The following is a 19,549-nucleotide window of genomic DNA, read 5'->3' on the forward strand; positions in this document are numbered from 1 at the left end:
ATTTCCATCAGCAAGCCTGTGCAACGAGGCTCGTTTTAAGCACATTGCTTGATCCTGCTGCTCAGTGCGCCATGTTAGCACAAGATAAAACTCCCCGCTGAGTGGTGTCAAACACTAAGCTCAATGTCCAACGTTCTGCATGCTTAAGTAATTTCTAGTGACTTACTTGAATGATGTATTTGATGGTCTTTGATGGCCCTATGATAGAAAATACAGAGCCTATTGATGTTTCAAGACTACTTCTAGCCCTTTCATTCAAAAATGTGAATGCTGAGTTCAGTGGAGCTTAATTTAATGCTTTTGACAGGCATACATGGTTGTCCTAAATAAGCACTTTTAACATAGCACTGCAGAAGTATATACGCAGAACTCATACTTATTTAAAAACCCTTACAAAACATAAACATGTTGTAGCTCTACAGGGAGCTGGTGAAGTCTGATGGATTGTCTCATGTAGAGGTACTTGAGCCAGGGTTATTTGAGTTTCAAGGCTACAAGTTACAGCTATCCATCAGTTATACCTGCTTCATCCTGTACACAGTGGAGAAGAGCAAGAGGCAGGGTGGGCAGGTCACCGGTTCATCACAGGGGTAACGAAAGGAAACAGAGAACCATGCATGCTCATGTAATCACCAATTAACCTGCCATGCATGTCTTTTGACTATGAGAGGAAGCTGGAGAACCCAGAGAAAACCCACACAGGCACTGGGAGAACATGCAAACTCCCCACAGAAGAGCCTCAATGAGTAGTTTCAAACCCAGAACCTTCTTGCTGTGAGGCAGCAGCGCAAAGCACTGTCACAATATGCCACCCCACAAGCTGTAAAAATAAAAAATGAGGGTCTGCAGCCATCAGGCTTTCGTAGCTGCTCATCATTTCTGCTTGAGACCAGCAGCTTAATGCCACATTAGCTGCTTCTAGCACAAGACGACACAAATCTCAAACTAAACTGATTGCAGTTGGGTTGTAGTGTGCATTATAGGTGCAATGTTTTAACTTGAAACAAGAAAGCATGAAATAAAAGAGCCTTTCTTTTGTTCTACTGCATTGTTTCTAATATATTTTTAAGAGTCCATCATGAGTTTGAGAATATTCTAGGTGTGTAACGCTACATTGGAGTTCTCTTTTAAGCTTACAGGTGAAATTATAGCTTATACTTTCTAAAAATGTAATTCTGTCTTCTGATGTTACTTCTGGAAAAAATATAACCCCTCCACTACAAAAAGCTGCAAGAAATACTTTTCTTTCCCAATGCATTGTTTCATATATGCATACTAACTATAATACAATAATACCTCCCAAGCAGTGTTACAAAAAGCAAAATGCAGTGGCCTTCCAATCTAATGACACTGTGTGAGCCATTATCCTACAAATGCAATCTTGTAATTAACTCAGAGAAGTAAACTACAAAGTAGCTACCAACTTAACCACTTAAAGACTTGGTCCTCTACCAAAACTCGGGTGGTAAAGCCACAGTTCCTCTTGTCTGTTCAGTTAATTATATTGACAAAAGCCACCTTTGCTGAGGGCATCTTTTTGTCTTCCAAGATCTGACACAGAGTTCAGCGTCGAGAAGCGCTGGAGAAGTCAATTAGCAAGGCTCAGAAAATCAAAGTGATTTTCTCCCACGGATGATATTCACACCCGTTGAATAGCAAGGAGCAAATTGGCTGCACACACCATTACATTACTGTGACCCTGTGGATAAGCAGCTTTGTCTCAACCTGGTTGTTGGAGTGCCTCTCCCCATGAAAGCTTCCATGCAGAGCTTTGTCAGACTAATCCATCCTGCAGAGTGTTTCCTGCGAGGATACAGAGGTTCTCAGAAAGAGGGGGAAAAAGTGTGTATTGTTAATTTATGTCCTTGTTACTGTGTCATTTATAAAGGGAGGTTAACTTTTGTTGGCAAGAGCAGCACAACAACCACGAATCAGAAACTCCAGCTGGGGTCAGACATTTCACATTTGCACACTGAAAGGTACAGTCTGCAATTCTGGAGACAGATTTTTGACATTTAGGTAGTTATTACATATATAGAGTTAGCATGTGCCAGATTTACCAACACTCCCATCTTCCCCCATGTCCTGTGCAAAAGCATGAATTTGCACAGGACACCTGGATTAGTGTTGTGTGGTTTGGTCCAAGGAAGAGCGCAAACACAAGATATTTTTTTCAGTGTGAAAACAGAACAGACATCTAACGAACTGTGCAGACATATTCACTGAATTTGACCGGAAAGTGCATTGGATTAGAATCACTGATTTCACCTTTAAGGATGTTGAATGAGAATATTATTCTCCTTGCATTTATATGTATGATATGACTGCAAATCTTTTAAGGCATTTCATACATGCATGCAGAAGAATACATTTTCTACATCCCAAATGTGCAAAACTACAAGTATTTCAAAGGAAGCAGACAAACAACATCAAGCTCACATACTGGATTCCTGTTTGGATGTTGAAAATTTGATTTGATGATGCCAACTGCTGGTCAAGAACATGTTTTCTCTGTGGGACGGCCCACTATGCTATACAACCATTAGCCAGAACCTGATTATTTGACTCCAAATTATTTGTGGCTCCTCAGGTTAAATGATTGGGGGCTTTTTTGTACAGACATTGAAAAAAAGGCACAAAATATCTTCATTATTTCTCAGCCTTACCATTTGTTGTACTCAGCTGGAAACGAGGCATGCTGTGGGAATGGGTTGATTTTTGTGATTGGATTACTGCTCCAACAATTTTTGAAAATTATTGTACATCTCTGGATAATGGACCAACATATTACTAGACCATTTCCTAACAACAAGTCTTGAAAGAGACAATATGTTCACTTCTTTTGTGTCTCACACAAAGGTGTTGTAACTTTTATGTCCACCATTGAATTCAACACCATTCATCTGCTGTAAACACTCATAAAAGAGTCAATTATAATGCATTCAATTGAGTTAAGCACATATCTCCAGACTTGGCAAACAAACACGGTCCAGTTGTGCATCTGTGTGCAAACAAACCAAATTCCTGCTGCCTCAGAACATTGAGTAAATGCTCCTATATGTACTATAGGTACTATATGTATGAAAGCACCACTCATGTACCAAGTAATCTGGCTTCTAAATTCACATATTCACCACAAAGAACAAGCAGAGAGAGTAAACAAAGCAAAATTCACGACAAATTTAATAGATACACCAGTAGAATAGATAAATGCAGACCGTGCAGCAGAAAGTATTTCAAGAAGATAAAAATGCAAGAACAATCACTGCCTTTCCTTTTAGCACTGCTGATGTCAAATCACTCCGGCTGCAATTTATACGTGAGGCCCGACATGCCAATTATTCACTGTCACATCTCAAGTGAATACTAAACTAAAATTATAGCAACCTCACGGTCACCACATTCAGTCAGTTTTAAATGATGCATGGAAATCAAAAGGAAATGAAACAGTGGGGATCTACGAGGGAAGCATATCAGCACCTTTTGCAGGAAGGGGGTCCCATTTTTCATCTGCCCTAGCAGACGGCATGATCTAAGCTGTAGCCCGAGCAAACTCAATATACGGAGGATGGGATTTTTTGTAAGTGAGTTTCCACAGTGTGTTTCAATATCTGACACAAAGTTTAAATGTAATAAATATATAGGAAAGAAGAATCACATTGCACCGAGCCCGTGGATTTCCTTCCTTCCATTTTTTTTTTTTGGTACAGCAGCTTGTGAAAAGGCACTGCCTCTCATAGCCTCTCCTTGAAGCTCACCGGTGGGACAGAGTTAACAGTGCCCAGGCCATACAGAGCCATCCATCCTGAAGTACAAAAGTGACACCGGGCTGCAGCCTGTGCCAGATGATGGAGGCTGCCACCAACTCTGAGCTAAAGTACCGCTGGACAGACCCCATTCCCTCAGTCCTCAGAGATTTACAGTCTTCCTGACATTCACTTAGGATAACACAGGGACACCAAAACAGAGGTTATTTATTTATGAACGTTTCCTGGAACTGCATGTCCACATGGTTTTAGATTTCATTAGAAATGGACGTGTGACTGTCACTGAGGTTTCAACTGGAGGGGGTTAAATCAATGTATGCCCTGTCCTCACCAGTATCCTGCCCTGGGTGTAATTTAGTGTCATCTCTTGTGTAATGAAGGTCCTGCACCATCAGATGGTTACCAAGTCCTGCAGTGTCCTCTGTGTCCCGTGCATTTGTTTTATGTCCTGTGTAATGTGTCCTGCACCAGGAGGTACAGAGTTCACAGTCATGGTGTCATGGTTTCATCCAGTTTTTTTTCCTCATTAAAGTTTTTCTGGAGCAGTGGTCGAATGGTTACGGCACATTCCACACTAAGCGGCGAGTCGTGGTTTGATTCCTGACTTACTGCATCATTCCACTGCTTTCTCTGCTATATTTCCTGTCGTTTTTACTACTCATATCAACTAATGCCAATAAAAACTCTAAAAACAACAACAAAAAAAGAAAGTTTTTCTGGTGCAGTTTTTATGTAAACCAAAGGTCCAGGATGATATTTGCTGTATAAGAAAAATCTCTCCAGAATAATGTGTGATTTATTTGCACATTTTACATAAAAATAAAGTTCTTCAAAGTTTGCAAACATTTTGCCTTTTCTGTAACATAATTTATATATAACACTGGCAATTTGATGTGATCTGTATTGATTCTGCTCCTCATGCGATGGAGCAGTGTTTTCTGAGTGTCCCATTTTTTTGTCCTTTCACCCAGGTGATAGAATGCACATATCTGGTTATTTTAATGGTTTACAGTTTGTAATATATTCAGAGACTTGCCAGCAAGACTACTACCAGGTCAAAAAACTTGAAGAGAATGAATTACAAGCCATAGGATATGAGGAGCAAATCATTAGTTGTTAGACTTTGAGTGCATTTGGTGAGTGGACCACACAGAATCATAACCCTTACTGCCACCTGGGTTTATATCCCTTTGCAGCACAATCCTCACAACAAAATGCTGCACTTCTTAGCTCTGTAACTTTGCAGTGTATCTTTACTTTCTGGAACTGGATGAGGTTGTGGCTGTGGCTAAAAAATATGGCAACATTTGTGGGTTAGCAGGAAGAGCTTTAGATTTTCACTCGTTTATCTTTCTATTAATGAATCAATTACATGTAAATAAAGAAATGTGTGGCGTACTGTTACATACCAAGAGATTCGATACATTTCGCTGAGTATAAGTTTGCCCAATGAATTCTTACAGTTTACCCCAGCCAAATTAGCTGCCGGCTGGCCATAGCAACCAAACTTTCAATCAGACTATAATGTCTAAAATGGGGCCAAATCTCATCAGAATCTTGCACTGTGTACCAAGCGTAACCCCCTTTATCAATTTATTCATAGTATAAATTAATAATGCTGGCTATTATATTATGCACAAAGGATAATGGGAATTACAAATCAGTCCACAAACCCAAGCACTTAGTTTGCAACAGTGGAGCATGTGTGTGGAGTAATTAACTGTGTTCAAGCTATCACTCAAGTTTGCAGAAGCAAAACAAACAACGTGGTAAATTGAGGAATATTAAAGATGATCTGTCTTATTTTTCTTTTTGGGGGTGAAATAACCCTTCATTTTCTTCACTATAGTACGATACTTATAATGACAAAACTGGTAATTATAATTCTACTTCACAACTTCAGAGCTGAAGTGGGGCAAGTATAGTATAATGAGGACCTTTGAGATCCTGTTTTGATGTAACCATTTGATGTCAGCCATGAATTGTGGGCATTTTCACATTTTTACTTGGTAAGTACTTCAATGAATGTCAAACATGAATAATAAATGTAAAGAATCTGAGTTTGTGATGTCGGGGGGAAATTGGTAGATTACCAGAGGTTTTATATATCCATAGACAGTATGAGAACACAAATGGCCTTGGAAACACTTTGTAAAGCAACATTTTTGAAGTCGGAGCATTTGCCGTGTCGTGTTTAGTCCCCGTCTCCCACGTGAAGCTACAACATAAGCTTGAATTTGACGAACCTCATGGAAAAATGCCTAGTTGTCAACAAATGGAAATAAATGAATACAGCTTATAAAAGCCACATTCCAAAGCAACGACCAATAGCAGGGAGGTGACAACACCAGAGTCTCCCTCTGTGAAGCAGAGTGAAGGATTTTCTTTATGGAAGGCAACACAAAGCGATGCTATGATGAAGAAAGGGACAGTCTATCACTGTGTCAGTCTTTTGAAACCCAACCTCCCTGCGTGTAAATCAGCAAAGCATATTTTACTTTTCAATCCAACATAAAAGCAATTTATTATTTACTATTTCATTAACAAAATATCTCATTTTAAGGCTGTGGAGAGAGCATTTATTCAAATACGTCTTCTCGGAGCATAGTATTAGATGGAGGCACCTACTTGAGGTTACACTTAGGTTGAAAACAGTTTTAATCGAATGGTTGTGTTAAGTTACATGTCAGTATTTAATACAGTTCATAGAAAATATCTTGTTAATTTAAATTGGAATTCATTAAAATTGAAGGACTCCTGGCTTTACCAAATGCACCAATCAGAAGTACTCACAAATGTAAATAGTTGCTTAATTGGATAGGAAAGATCCAAAACATTCGACAAATCACCAATTGTAATATATAAAAAAGAACTATTGCTCATAATTATTCTGGTTTTGGTTTAAAAAGGAGCAACTATGTCTCAGTTGAAGGGAAACTAATGGACTTTAGTCCATGAGACACTGCTGTTGAGAGAAGTTACACCATGTTGGTTCACATCGTTCCCTCTGTTGTTTTTAATGAGGCAGATTCTGAAGTGTACTTTTGACGGTGACTCATCACTCTCCGGTTTCTCATCAAAGCTGTGTTTTGTCCTCACATGGCTTTAAAAGGGGGCTATCATGCACAGGACCAATGTGTTGACAAGAGAAAATTATTTAGCTCCACTTCCTGCTATTTCAGGCACAGACAAATTGTGCTTCGTGCTTCATCTTCAAATTCTCAGCCTTGTACACAAACAACTTCAATGCACTAAACAATTAATGCAAAAATTATCAAGATATAATTAAATCATGAGCCCAGAAAATGCAATGCCAGCTGCTCTGCTTGTCTCTGTCTGCTCATAAAAGATTGACTCTTTTTTCCCCCTACTAAAACCCTAATGAAACATTTTTTTTCTTACTTCTAAGACACATCACCTTGATATAAAATGCAGCGGACAAAGAAGAAATCTGTGAAATACTATACTGGAGTGATGTTTTCTCCCTGCGTGCTTGCCAGCTTACACAGTCCAGTAGGAGCTTGTGAATTTGCAGAGACGACCGATTAGAGAGAATGGGCTGTTGTGTTGGAGTCAGTCTTGGTTTAGGTGGTGTGTGAATAAGGCATTGTTGAAGTGAATGAGGGACACTGCGGCTCTCACCGTTCAGCAGAGAAGCTCTACTGAGGCAGGATCAAAGAACTCAGTCAACCAAGGCTGCTGCTCAATGCAGACTTTACTCAACCAACCACACACACTAATCTCTCGCCGAGGTCTTGTGAGAGAAAAGAAAGGCATCAACCAAACCGAATCTAATGAGCATCTACCATACAGAAGGAGTAAATGACAAACAGAAGGGCAATACTGGAGATACAGATAAGCCAAACAGCAGTTCAATTCTGTTTACCTACCTCTTACACTCCCATAGACCTGCCAATGATTTCCAAAGACACACTGCTGAATTGCACTGATTTAAAATGGTAACCAAGATATGTTAGTTATGGTAATTGTGCAAAGTAAAACAATGTCATATTAAATAATTGCCTCTAATAAAAGATGAGATACTGTAGCTTCAAGTGGAACAAAATGATACACTGAATTATCATTAAGTGAGGAACTTTTATATATCTTAAAGCTATTTAAGAAGAATGCTAAGTGAGAAGTCTTTTCAGAACATCATTTGCATTATGTGGAATATATATATATCAATTTCTATGAGAAGGAATTGTTTTTAAAACTCACTATACACAAAAACACAATTTGGTTAACTTGTCAAGCCCAACCACCATCGATTCATTTTAACATTAGCGTCGTATTCACAAGATTCATAAGCATGAGGGAGATAAGTCTGTGCAAATCTTATTTTATAAACAGGCAACAGTATGTTCATTTAAAGGTTCATATAAGGTTCAAAAAGCACATTATTCTTTTTATGCTGCACATTGCTGCAGCGCCTCTTTTCATCCTCAGTCCTGTCGCTTTCAGGAAACGCTCCCAAAAAGCCAAGTCTATTCTGACTTATTAGCCAAATGAACAAAAAAAAAGGCAAAATAACACTGGTTATGTACACATTCAAACCACAGACAGTATATTCTATGGTTTGAACCAGACTTGCAGACCAGACAAAGTAATACTCCAGCAGAAGTGAGCATTACTATTTTCAAAATGACTTGCTTGGTTACCATTTATTTTAGTACATGTGCACTATCAAGGAACAAAAAACTAAGCTGAGTTCAAGCTGCATTATAACACAAAAGGCAGCATGGAAAATACAGTAACCTGCATGCAGTCTCTGTTTATTGGTTTGTAATCACTGCCACAAATTCTAATGGCTTCCCAAGCACTGTGGGGAGATAATCAGACCAAATGGTTTCTAAATGTCTGGTTAGTGTCTGACCTAGAGAGTCAACAAGCAGGTTAATGATGGTCACTCATAAGTGTCCTCCAAGATAGTTGTGCTATGTTCCTGTTTGACCAGAACATTTTTTATTTCCCCTGATCACAACTGATCAAGAATACCTTATATTAAATAAATTAATCATAAAGCACGTTCCTGTTTCATAGTACTGATTTGGATTTACAAACAATTGAACGGTTTGGCCATTAGATTGGATTGGTCATGGTGGTGAAAGATTCAAGGCCCAGTCATATATAACTACCAGTGTTTGAGATTCATGGCACTGGCTGATTGCTTTTTTTAAATAAATTATTTCTAAAATGAATTTTTTCCAAAAATAGTAGCATTTTAGCTATGAAATCTAGACCAAAATTAAAAGAGATCATGAAAAAAAAGACAGGTTCAGTGACTACAAACCACTATGTACAGCAGTTTCAGTCTCAAATCACTTGACTTAGCATGAGACACCTTTTATCATGGTTCATCCACTGCAATTAATCTTTAACAGATTTGATGCAGCTCTTTTCCCCTTTGCCTCTTCCTCAGATTCAGCCTCTCTCTCTCTTTTTCAGTGCCTCTCTCTCTCTCTCTCTCTCTTTTTCAGTGCCTCTCTCTCTCTCTCTCTCTTTTTCTCTTTTTCAGTGCCTCTCTCTCTCTCTCTCTCTTTTTCTCTTTTTCAGTGCCTCTCTCTCTCTCTCTCTCTCTTTTTCTCTTTTTCAGTGCCCCTCTCTCTCTCTCTCTCTCTCTCTCTCTCTCTCTCTCTCTCTCTCTCTCTCTCTCTCTCTCTCTCTCTCTCTCTCTCTCTCTCTCTCTCTCTCTCTCTCTCTCTCTCTCTCTCTCTCTCTCTCACACACACACACACACACACACACACACACACACACACACACACACATATAAATACTGCAAATATTTATCTCATTTCTTGTCCTTAATTCCGGTTACCTCAGGGCATCTACAGAAGCCACAGAAGACAACACTACTACACTCAGAGAATATTAAATCCTGTTGGGACTATAACTGTACTGATCCAAAGAAATGCAGAGCTGCAGCACTGCAAAGTTGGTTATGAGTTTCTCTTCCCACACTGTGCATCAGTTGGACTGGAATGTGACCGGACTTTAAGTCTCACCGGGAGAATATAAGGTACACAAGAGAGGAGGTAAAAGAGTCCTCAGCCAGATGATTGGACATTCAGAAAACCCAAACCTTAATTCTGGTATGCAACAGTCATTTATGGCTTCAGGATTGCTCAATAATGCATCAAAACCCACAGGCCTCCGGGGGAAGTAGTCAGTAATCAAAAAGTAAGTTAAGGTTTTCATAATAGGGCCCTATAAATAACTGGGGACAGAAATGAGGGCATGTAAAATTGATGAGGGATGATTCAAACCCCACGAGGTGGATGGAGTTTAATGCAAGGAGAAGGGATGTGATGTTGAGTGGCCCGGCAATATGGGCACATGTAGAAGATGGAGCTGCACAAGTGATCTGTGTCACCGGTGCGACTATATAAATGTGCTGATATATAGTACAGGAATTGTTCTAGAGGCAACATCGCTGAAACGGTGCTATTAATGTAGAAACACTTCAGCCTTTTAAAGTATTTTAGTGCACTTTCTGTCAGTCTTGCAAAGATTGTATAACCCATGGCTACCAATTAGGTTTTTACAGAAGAAGAGCTCCATCTTTTTTTGTCCTGTAATCATTGGCTCTCCCTACTTCTGTGCATTACATCCGCTCTTCAGCAAAGCCTTAAAACACGGTGTTGGCTGATTTTCTGGTATATGTGAAGGTCACGTTCTTATTATTACTGCATGAAATCAATACTAAGTGATCAATAAATTCTATATTTTTCAAAACATATTCAGTGACTGCAAACAAACATAGTTTCTTCTGTGTGACTCCATTTAACTGGTCTTTTGTTACAAACACTTCATCCAGACAACACATTCGATCCAAGTTTGTCGTGAAATTGTCATTAATGGTGACAACCTATATATGCTGGCATTTTCTTTTAATTATCATTTTGTTCACAGTCATGTAAATGCAGCTATTTATAGGGATACACGGCAACATTCAAATCCTACAATCAAGCACTGAAAAACATCTCGTGTCAGTCCTTCAGTCAGAGCCTGAAAAAAACACACTAATAAATTAATCTTGCCAATCAAAACAATACCAATTGAAATCACACTGTGCTGTTGCTCCAGGGACATGCAGGTATTGTCCACAGTTGACTGCCAACTAGTCAGATGGATCTTTGAACACTTGGCAGTGACAAATTTGAAAGGAACTATCCTTGATGTTTTTTTGGCCAGGTGAGACATCACTCTCTCTTATCCCAGCTATATTGTAGTCTCTCTAGTTCAAGCACACAGCTTTCAGTTTGTATCACATAAGGAGAAAATTAGAATTAAAGCCTCACGGTTGCCTGTCTTTACAATCAGTTTACATACAGGTCTGTTCAGTCCTGGCTTTTGAATTTCATTTCGTGTGTTCATTTTTGTCATAATTAGTGTTTGGGTTATGGTTAATAGTGTGTTTTTTGAAGTCACAGTTAGTTTAGAATCTGAAATCTAACAAAAGTCTGTTCTTCAGTCAACATGGTCAGTTAATACAAATATGAAGAAATTACCTCAAGGCATTCCAGTATCTTTTACCTTGCCTCTGGCCTCAGCTGTTGCCGGAGTGGAGGCATACAAGTGGATTTTAGACGTGTGAGCAAAGACCACAGAAATGTCCTGATTCAAGATTTGTCAGTTCTTGTTTTGTACTGAAGGTCCTGCATTCCTTCTCCCACTGGCACACAGATATTACAAAACTGCAGAAGTCTCTGAGAAAACATTTACAGATCTTTCAGTCACAAAAGGGTCAAGGCTAAAATTCCCTGATCTTTTTTATAAAACAGCATGTACCAAGACTGTAATATTTACCCTTTGCCGATCAAAAGAACTGAGCTGAACCTGACAGACTTTTCATTTACACAAAAAGACTAAAAGTTAACTAAGGCAACTGATTCACCACGAGGAAACAGACAGAAACTCTAATTTCCACCGGCAATCACAAGTGCCAAGAACACCACCGTATGTGAATTTTCTGAACTGTGATGCAGCAAAGTGACATCAGTTTTACACACAGGTTTGTCTTTAAGCACGTAGAATGGCAATATGTTCTACCACAAAGCCACATTAAAGTCATTCTGTACTGCTGCTATGTAAGTAAATTCACAGTGGTTAGGTGAGGACAAGTAGCATAAAGCAGTAAGCAAGCCTTTTTCTTGTTTTGTTTGCTTTTTTGATTGTCAGTTAATTAGAAAGTCATACGGTGGGTGTCTGTGAGTGTGAAAGCACAGAAAGATACACATCCCTGTGGATAAAGAAAACCTTAACAAAAAGCACTGTAGTGAAGAAGTCAAAACTGAAAAGTAGACTCCAGAACAGCTTCAAAACCAATCTGCTCATATCTTATTAATACCAGCCATAGTAATTATTAATCACGGCAACAGTAGTCTGTATTTACAAGTTTGACAGTGCTTGTCTGGAGTGTGTTCAGCCTGGAGAAGTGGTGCTGGATACCAATTTATATGTATCACGATCCCTGCATGTTAAACAGATGAAATGAATCCATGTGCTGGAAACTCACCATCAAACTTTTTATGCCTGGAGACAAATGTCGTCCTCATATTGTGGCTACTCTCCTCCACCAAATTCTCAAACTCCAGTTTGCTCTGCTGGTTGAGTTTGTCCTCCATCTCAGACGTGCAGCAGGTGTATCCCTGAGGACAGACACGCAGGTGCTCACCTGAGGAAGACAGAGACACAGAAAGCTGTTTTTAAACACATCATTGCCACAGGAGTCGGATATTTCAAAAGGCTGAGCCGAGTCTTTGATCAAAAATCTCCTGTGATTTTTTGGGATTCTCATCACTGTGGCTATCAAAGAGAGACAGACCGTAACAAACGGGCACGGATGATATTTGTCGGTCACCTGCCATCATGTGAAACAGAGAGTAACTTTGATACAGCAGTGTCTGCACCTCATGCAGGGTTTTCCTTAAAATCACAGTCTATCAGGGCAGTAACGACAGCTTTGCTTTAATAAATCGGTGTTACATGATGTAGAGCTATAATTTGGAGGTAGCGAGTCAATTGTATTTATAAAACCCAATATCTTAAATTTGATTCAAGGGGCATTTCTACATGGCAAACATTTAGCCATGACATCAGCCAAAAATAAAACAAAATGTAAATAATTATTTTAATTTGCATTTAGCATAATTTCCTTAAAGATAAATAAAGTTTATCTTGGAATAAGTTTATCTTACAAATAGATAGTTGGTAACCTGAAGGCAGCAAAACCAGCTGTAAAAAGCACAGTGACATATTCTACCACACCTTAAACAACAATTGTTATTTACACATCCACAAGACATCAACTAACCTTAGCAGCCATTTGAGGTTGTGGCTCTGAACATTTAGCTCTGAAAAGGGTTGCTTCAGGTGCTAAATGCAAAACAATGTTTACCAGCTAACTGGCAACTATGTCTGCCTGCTAAGTGACTAGTGTTTGTAGTCTTTTCTTTTCTAAAATGGTCCTGAAAACGATGCTTACGAGAGTGGTGATACTGAGCCAAAATTGTAAATTTGCAGGAGAGAAAGCTGAGAGCTGAAAAACTAAAATGTCACATGTAGAACAGCAGAGATGACCTTTTTTTTTTCCTGGATTCATCACTGCAAGAGGCCGCTATAACTTTACAGTCTCATTTAAAATGTTGCTAAAATAAAATGATTAGTGCAGCTTTAAGCAGGAATGTTTGACTTACAGAAACAGTTTTTGATACCACAGTTTATGTACTCGAGTAACAACATCAATCGAAATTTTACGATATTCACTCAGAATTCAAGTAAAACTGATGATATCTGCAGGTCTCACTGGAGGTCAGTTGGAGATAATTGTTAATCACATACTGTATAAAGTCTCACAACAAACGTGATGGTGTACAGATCCTTGGACTCTTGACTGTCTTTATGTGATGCAGTGTGGAAGAATCAATTGAAATGTGTCGGAATAAAAAAACGAAACTGTGAAATGTGTGTGGTGAATAAGAGGAAACAGATTTGATCCAAGGAAAGTTCAAGTGTTACAAAATCGTTTTGAATGTCTGTGCACTTTAAATCAATGTGACATAGAAACATCTTTTGGTCCACAAAAAAGTGTGTATATATTGTATAAATCTGCCCATGAATCTGTCTGCGTGACTCAGACAGAAATATTGATTCTATGGGAGTGTGCAATTTGCCAAATTTTGTGAGCTCACAGTCGCCATTATTTGAAATTTGAGAAAAAGTAAAAACTACACGTCTCTGGTTTCTGGGAAAAAAAGAGGAAAAAGATTCTGAAGAAAGATGAAATGAAAAATTCACCTCCAAAGCAATAAAGCACAATATTATCTGACAGAAACCAGGCTTAACTCACCACACGTTTAACACAATCTACCTCCGAGCACAGCGATGGCAGCGTCATAAGCCGGTGTGCAGGGACCAAGAGACATGCGAGATTGGAGAGAATGATGATTTGAACAGACACAATGGACAGATTCCTGAAGCAAAGCTAGTGACAGTGCTGAAGCTTTCCGATTGGCTCTATATATGTTCAAACTGTGAAAGGATAAAAACACAGCAAAAAAGTCCATGACCGCCCCAAGAAATGTAAAGACTTCGATCAAACAATCTCCTCTGAGCTGAGACTTACACTGAGCGTTCTCACCGACAAGAAAAACCCAACTTCACCAAGCTTGACTAAATCTGTCAACAGATGAGGTATAGAAAAAGACTAGAAGTTGCTTCTGAAAAAATGTAGCTCAAAGGATTTTTTTTTTATTTGGTATTTGGTATTTGGTATTGACTGACAAAAACTCTCACTTTGATCAGTTCTGAAGTGTGATAAAGTCCTTCTCTGGTCATTGATTAAACCCCTAAAAAACAAATGTATCTTCATGTATTTAGAAGGGTTTTTTCTCCATGAAAAGAATTCTTTCATACCCTAAAATGAGTTAGATGTAATTCTACACTATTGTTTCCACTAGAAAGTGCAGATCTATAAAGTCCCCTCCAGACCAGCTGCAGCTGGAGCACACTAGCTTACCCGTGACTTTGTTCAAACACTGTAAAACTGTCTTTTGCAACATAATAGGTAGTTGTAATATTGGACTACTTCAGCCATACCTGTCAGAACCTGAAAATGATTTTAAATAAGAATAATGAGATGGAAAGCCCCAATCCACAGGCAGATAGGACTGGTTTCTTATGTTTGTTGTATAAAAGCCTGGCTGTAAGAATCCTTGTTTTTCTGATGATCATCAGTACACTGCAGCTTCAAAATGGAGAAGCTCAGCCATGTCTTTGACTGCTGATTTTGCTCATTATGTGTTTTCAAGCATTTAAAAAGCACCATATGGATGTGTTAACAATGTGGAAAAGTTGATTTTCCCTGGAGAGGTTATTGTAGCAGGTGTGAGTAAACAGTGCAAATCTGGTCAGAGAGAATTAGACAAGTAGCAACGAAACAGCTGAGACAAACTAAGAACATGCAGGCAGCACATTCATACATAAGATAAACGAACAATGTAACAATGACAGTGTAGAACAGGTGATACTAATGCAATTTTAACATTTTCAGTCACATGTCTTTCATATTATCATCAGAAGGAATTAATACATTCCATCTAAATTGTCCTTCAGATGTTCACTTACAAAAATGCTGTTGGATAACCATAATAATGGTTTCCAACTATTTACCGCCCCCTCTTGAGGTGAACAATAGACAGTAGACTGTCGAGCACAAGTGGGTGAATCATCTTCTGGAAGAAGGTGCATGTTTGGAAACAATAATGTTAACGGGATTTTCTGAAGAAATGTCGTCTGTTGTTGCAGACCAGAGGGACATAGGCAGGGAGCCTTTTCTGTTAACCTGGCGATAAATGAGAGTAACATCCTGGCAACTGTGCGGAAAGACAGCGAAGGCTGTGGCCGTCGAATTGCAAAATGGTTGTAAAATGGCAAAAATATCACTGATGAAAATGAGACTAAAATATTTGTAGTTTTTGGTTGACTAGCAAGAATACATTTTTGTGAATATTAAAACTAAATCCAAAATTGCCACTAGTCAGAATGTGTATTTTCACCTGTTTGTCTTGCAGCCACAACCGTGGAAGCAGCATTTTCTTTATTTTTCCTAAAGAAGGTAGCATTTGTGCAAATTCTGGAAAATAATTGACAGTCTCTGGCTCATTATAGATATGCATTAAGTCATTTTGTTTTTTACATCTGCTCTGCCACTAAAAGCATCAGACATCATTATCAGACATTTTTTAAAAACATAGTTTGGCCAGCAGTCACATGAAAGATTTGCATTTTCCAGTTCTACCTATTAAGATTTGAGGAAGAGCAAGATGAAATGGATGTCACTGGGGGATTGGCAAACAACAGACCCGGATTGTGTGACTTTTTTGAGGAATCCCACAACGGTACACAATGCAGGCACTGGCAGGCACACTGCATGCATATACAGTAAGCTATAGATGAGGGAGCTGTGCATGGATAATGAAACAGGGAAGATGCAGTATACGTGCTGGCACTCTCAAATGTGCTTAATCCTTAATCAGTCCTGAGAGAGGCACCAAGCTACAGTAATGAGGTGCACCATCAACAGTTCAACACAAACCCATTTCTCCAGAGTAAAGCACAAACCTCCTGGCCACAGAATCCAAACTCTCTAACACGCAGAATTAGCTGAAATGCAGCAGTCGATTTCTATTTGGTGGTTCTTTAAGGCTCTTTTGTTTCCCTATTAAACATCAACGTTTTAATGTTTTAACAAAGCCACAGCAGGCTTCAACTGTCACACATGATTGCCACCATGTGAAGCATCACAGTGTGAAAATCTTTGTTCCAAGCTGAGATCAGTTTTAACACATGCCTGGAGTGGAAATAATATTGCGCCGGGCGCAGTCTATGAACTAAGTGTGGAATACTGGTGCAGTTTCATTAGACGAACTATTCATCATCTTGTTTCTGTCTGTTTTTACATAAAGCTAAAGTCAGATTAACATTTCAGCCCAAAGTGTTTGTGTTGTATATGCTCTCATTCACAGAAATACACCATCACTAAAAAAACAGTGCAGTTCAATATATCTGAACACAATTTGTCTGAGAGGAAATGTACACATTGAGGAGTCACAGGATTTTTAAGGCTGACTTGAGGTCAGTTGAACCTGTCATCAGTTGATTGGAAAATATTGAAGAAAACTCCTGATTTCAGCTGACAGATAGACAATGTTTTTCCAGGATCTAAAATTGTAAGGGTAGAAACTGTGCCCAAGTCAGAGTTTGGCACAAGAGTATATTGTCATAATGATGGATACTTTTGGGAAAATGACATTTTCTCGCTGCATTCCAAAACCGTGTGACCCTGAGTTAAGTCGGTTTCAATTTAAAGTTTCCGTTGATGCAATAAATTGAGTAAACTTCTCAAAGAAGGTGGACAACCACTGTTGACCATAAAAGCTTGGCAAAAAAAGAAAGCAAAATCAATAAAGGGCATGAGCTGTCCATAAGTATGAATGACAGCTGAAAGAATTCTGTGGTGTTTTTAGCTTCAATAGGTTGTGCACCGCTCTATTCATCTCTAAGGCTTGTTTTTGCACAAACACATAATTTGGCATGTCCAGCTCCTTTCCTATTTTGAAAAGTCGTGAGGCCGCTGTTACATAAACCAACACAAAACAGGACTTTGTGAGACCAGCAGGCACAAGTGTGAGTTGCATGTTTATGATGCTGTGACTTTGACTTTGTCTCATGTTATTTCTTTTGTATTTGGCTGCTTTCCACAATACAGATAACAAACTGAACAGTAAAATATGAATAATGCCAAAATATTGTAGAAACAACAACAAACCAGATTTTTTTGGCACAGACAACTTTGCAGCACATTCTTCTGCCGTGTTTTCAAAATTTTGAGCTCTGTTCCAGATGAACTAAACAAACAGAAATATCTGCCATAGTGAACTTTGAAACTAATCATCCCAAAATCTAGATGGGATTTTGGCCCAGTGGACCACATCGGTCCTGTTCTAGATGGTTGCTTTGCACCCAAGATGGAATTTAAAACCACACTCTAATAAACCGCTTGCTCTTGAGACCAAACTTGTGCACAGATTTTGTGTGAAACTTTTAAGACATACTATCAACAGCACCAAGAAAACTGGAGACATAGGGAGAGATGTGACATAAAAGATGGCTGTTTGATTGAACGGAAAGCACAAGGGTCGTTGCAATGAAAATACAATTACAAAGATGAAGAAAACTAATCATATGTAAGTGTACTTGTGATTGGCGTAAAGTCCACATGAATCAAGGCCTCTTAAACTACAAATAGTGATGCAGACAAGACCACCTAAACCAAGACCGAGCCATGATCAAGACCAGAGTCTACTGAGAACAAGACTTTTGGAGAAACCAAATCAAAACCACCAAGACTAAGGCAGGAAATGACTGAGTTAAGACCAGCACCAGGCCAATCTGAGTCCCACACAAAATGACAAACAATAAAATTGGAAAACGTAAGCCATTGCATTGCACCACCGAAACTTGCTTCCTGAAACACAAAGGATATACATGTAGCTAATATGTACACCGATTAGCCTCAACATTAAGACCACCTGGCCCACATTATGTTGCTCCCCGAAATACTGTCAGACAGCTCTGACCAGTCACGGCAGGAACATGAGACCTCTGAGGGTGTCCTATGGCATCTGGCACAAGGTTTGCAGAGGATATTTTGGGTGCTGCGGTGTGCAGGTTGGGGCTCTACTTATTGTTTCAATGCAACTCATGGATACCCAATCAAACTTGAGAGACTTTAGAGGCCCAGTCAACAATCTGAGCTCTTGGTCATGGTCCTGGAGCCTTTCCTGAGCAGCTTTTTGCAATGTCACAGGGCACATTGTCCCGTTTAGAGAGGTGGTTGCCATCAGGGAGCATGTTCAGTTTGTGGGTGTTATGTGTCAAAGTATCATCCACATTAATGCCAGCTTTTCAAGCACCACTTAGACTTGGCTTACCTTTCCTTATGCTTCTTTTTCAAGTGCTGATCAAAGTTTAGTGTGGTTCCATTCTCCTCTCAGTAAGTATTCCATTACAAATTTCACATATTGCTGCATTTTGCTTCATCTGTTTGTGGCTTCGGAAGCAAAATTAGATATTTTTCTCGATTTGGCTGACATCTCCTTCCGGATAATCACAGTGTGTTCTCTTGTCTCCCACAATCATTTTCTTGGAGAGAGTGTAAAGGGGAGCAGGGAGGGGTGGCATCAGTGAGCAATAACAAAAATGTCAGTTGGTTCCAAGACAAGAACGAGTAAAGTTGTCTCAAGACTTAGAATGACACTAAACTAAAGCTATTTAAATGAACTATGAATGGAATCAGTATTCCACATCAGCAATCAACATATATCTCAAAGCATTTACATTTTATAGCTCCTATAAAGAGTAGATTGTCCAGCTGTTGCAAAACATTCAAATAAGTATGTGTATTTATATAGAGAAAAATTAAGATATATCAAAGGTCCTACAATTGCATCCTTTCCATATTGGTATCTATAATAAAAGAACATTTTGCGTGTATTAAAAAGAATTAAATTTGAAATTTCATTCACTGAAAGAACAAAGTCAACTTCTAATTAATAAAACCCTGTTTATGGGATTGCAGTCTTAATAACAGACTTTGACAATGTAGAGCTGTTAGCAAGTGGAGCACTGAGAGAGAAAATATGAAGCTAAACTGAACAGTGTTTTGTAGTTAATGGTTCTGATGGTTGCAGGTGAAGAGAGGCAAGTGGGAAGTT

The 19,549-nt window shown here is 38.9% G+C and overlaps 1 protein-coding gene across 2 annotated transcripts in view; it reads right to left on the reverse strand.

Annotated features, from left to right (window-relative positions):
- The window catches only part of gpc6a (glypican 6a), a 157,440-nt gene that overhangs the window by 113,555 nt on the left and 24,336 nt on the right, over positions 1-19,549 (reverse strand). For both annotated transcript variants that reach the window (XM_051940990.1, XM_051940981.1), the window contains exon 2: positions 12,289-12,447. In XM_051940990.1, coding sequence (XP_051796950.1) covers positions 12,289-12,447 — 159 coding nt within the window. The remainder of the gene's footprint in view (positions 1-12,288; positions 12,448-19,549) is intronic.

Source organism: Acanthochromis polyacanthus, chromosome 2, assembly GCF_021347895.1.
Source record: "Acanthochromis polyacanthus isolate Apoly-LR-REF ecotype Palm Island chromosome 2, KAUST_Apoly_ChrSc, whole genome shotgun sequence".
In the NCBI taxonomy this organism is placed as follows: Eukaryota; Metazoa; Chordata; class Actinopteri; family Pomacentridae; genus Acanthochromis; species Acanthochromis polyacanthus.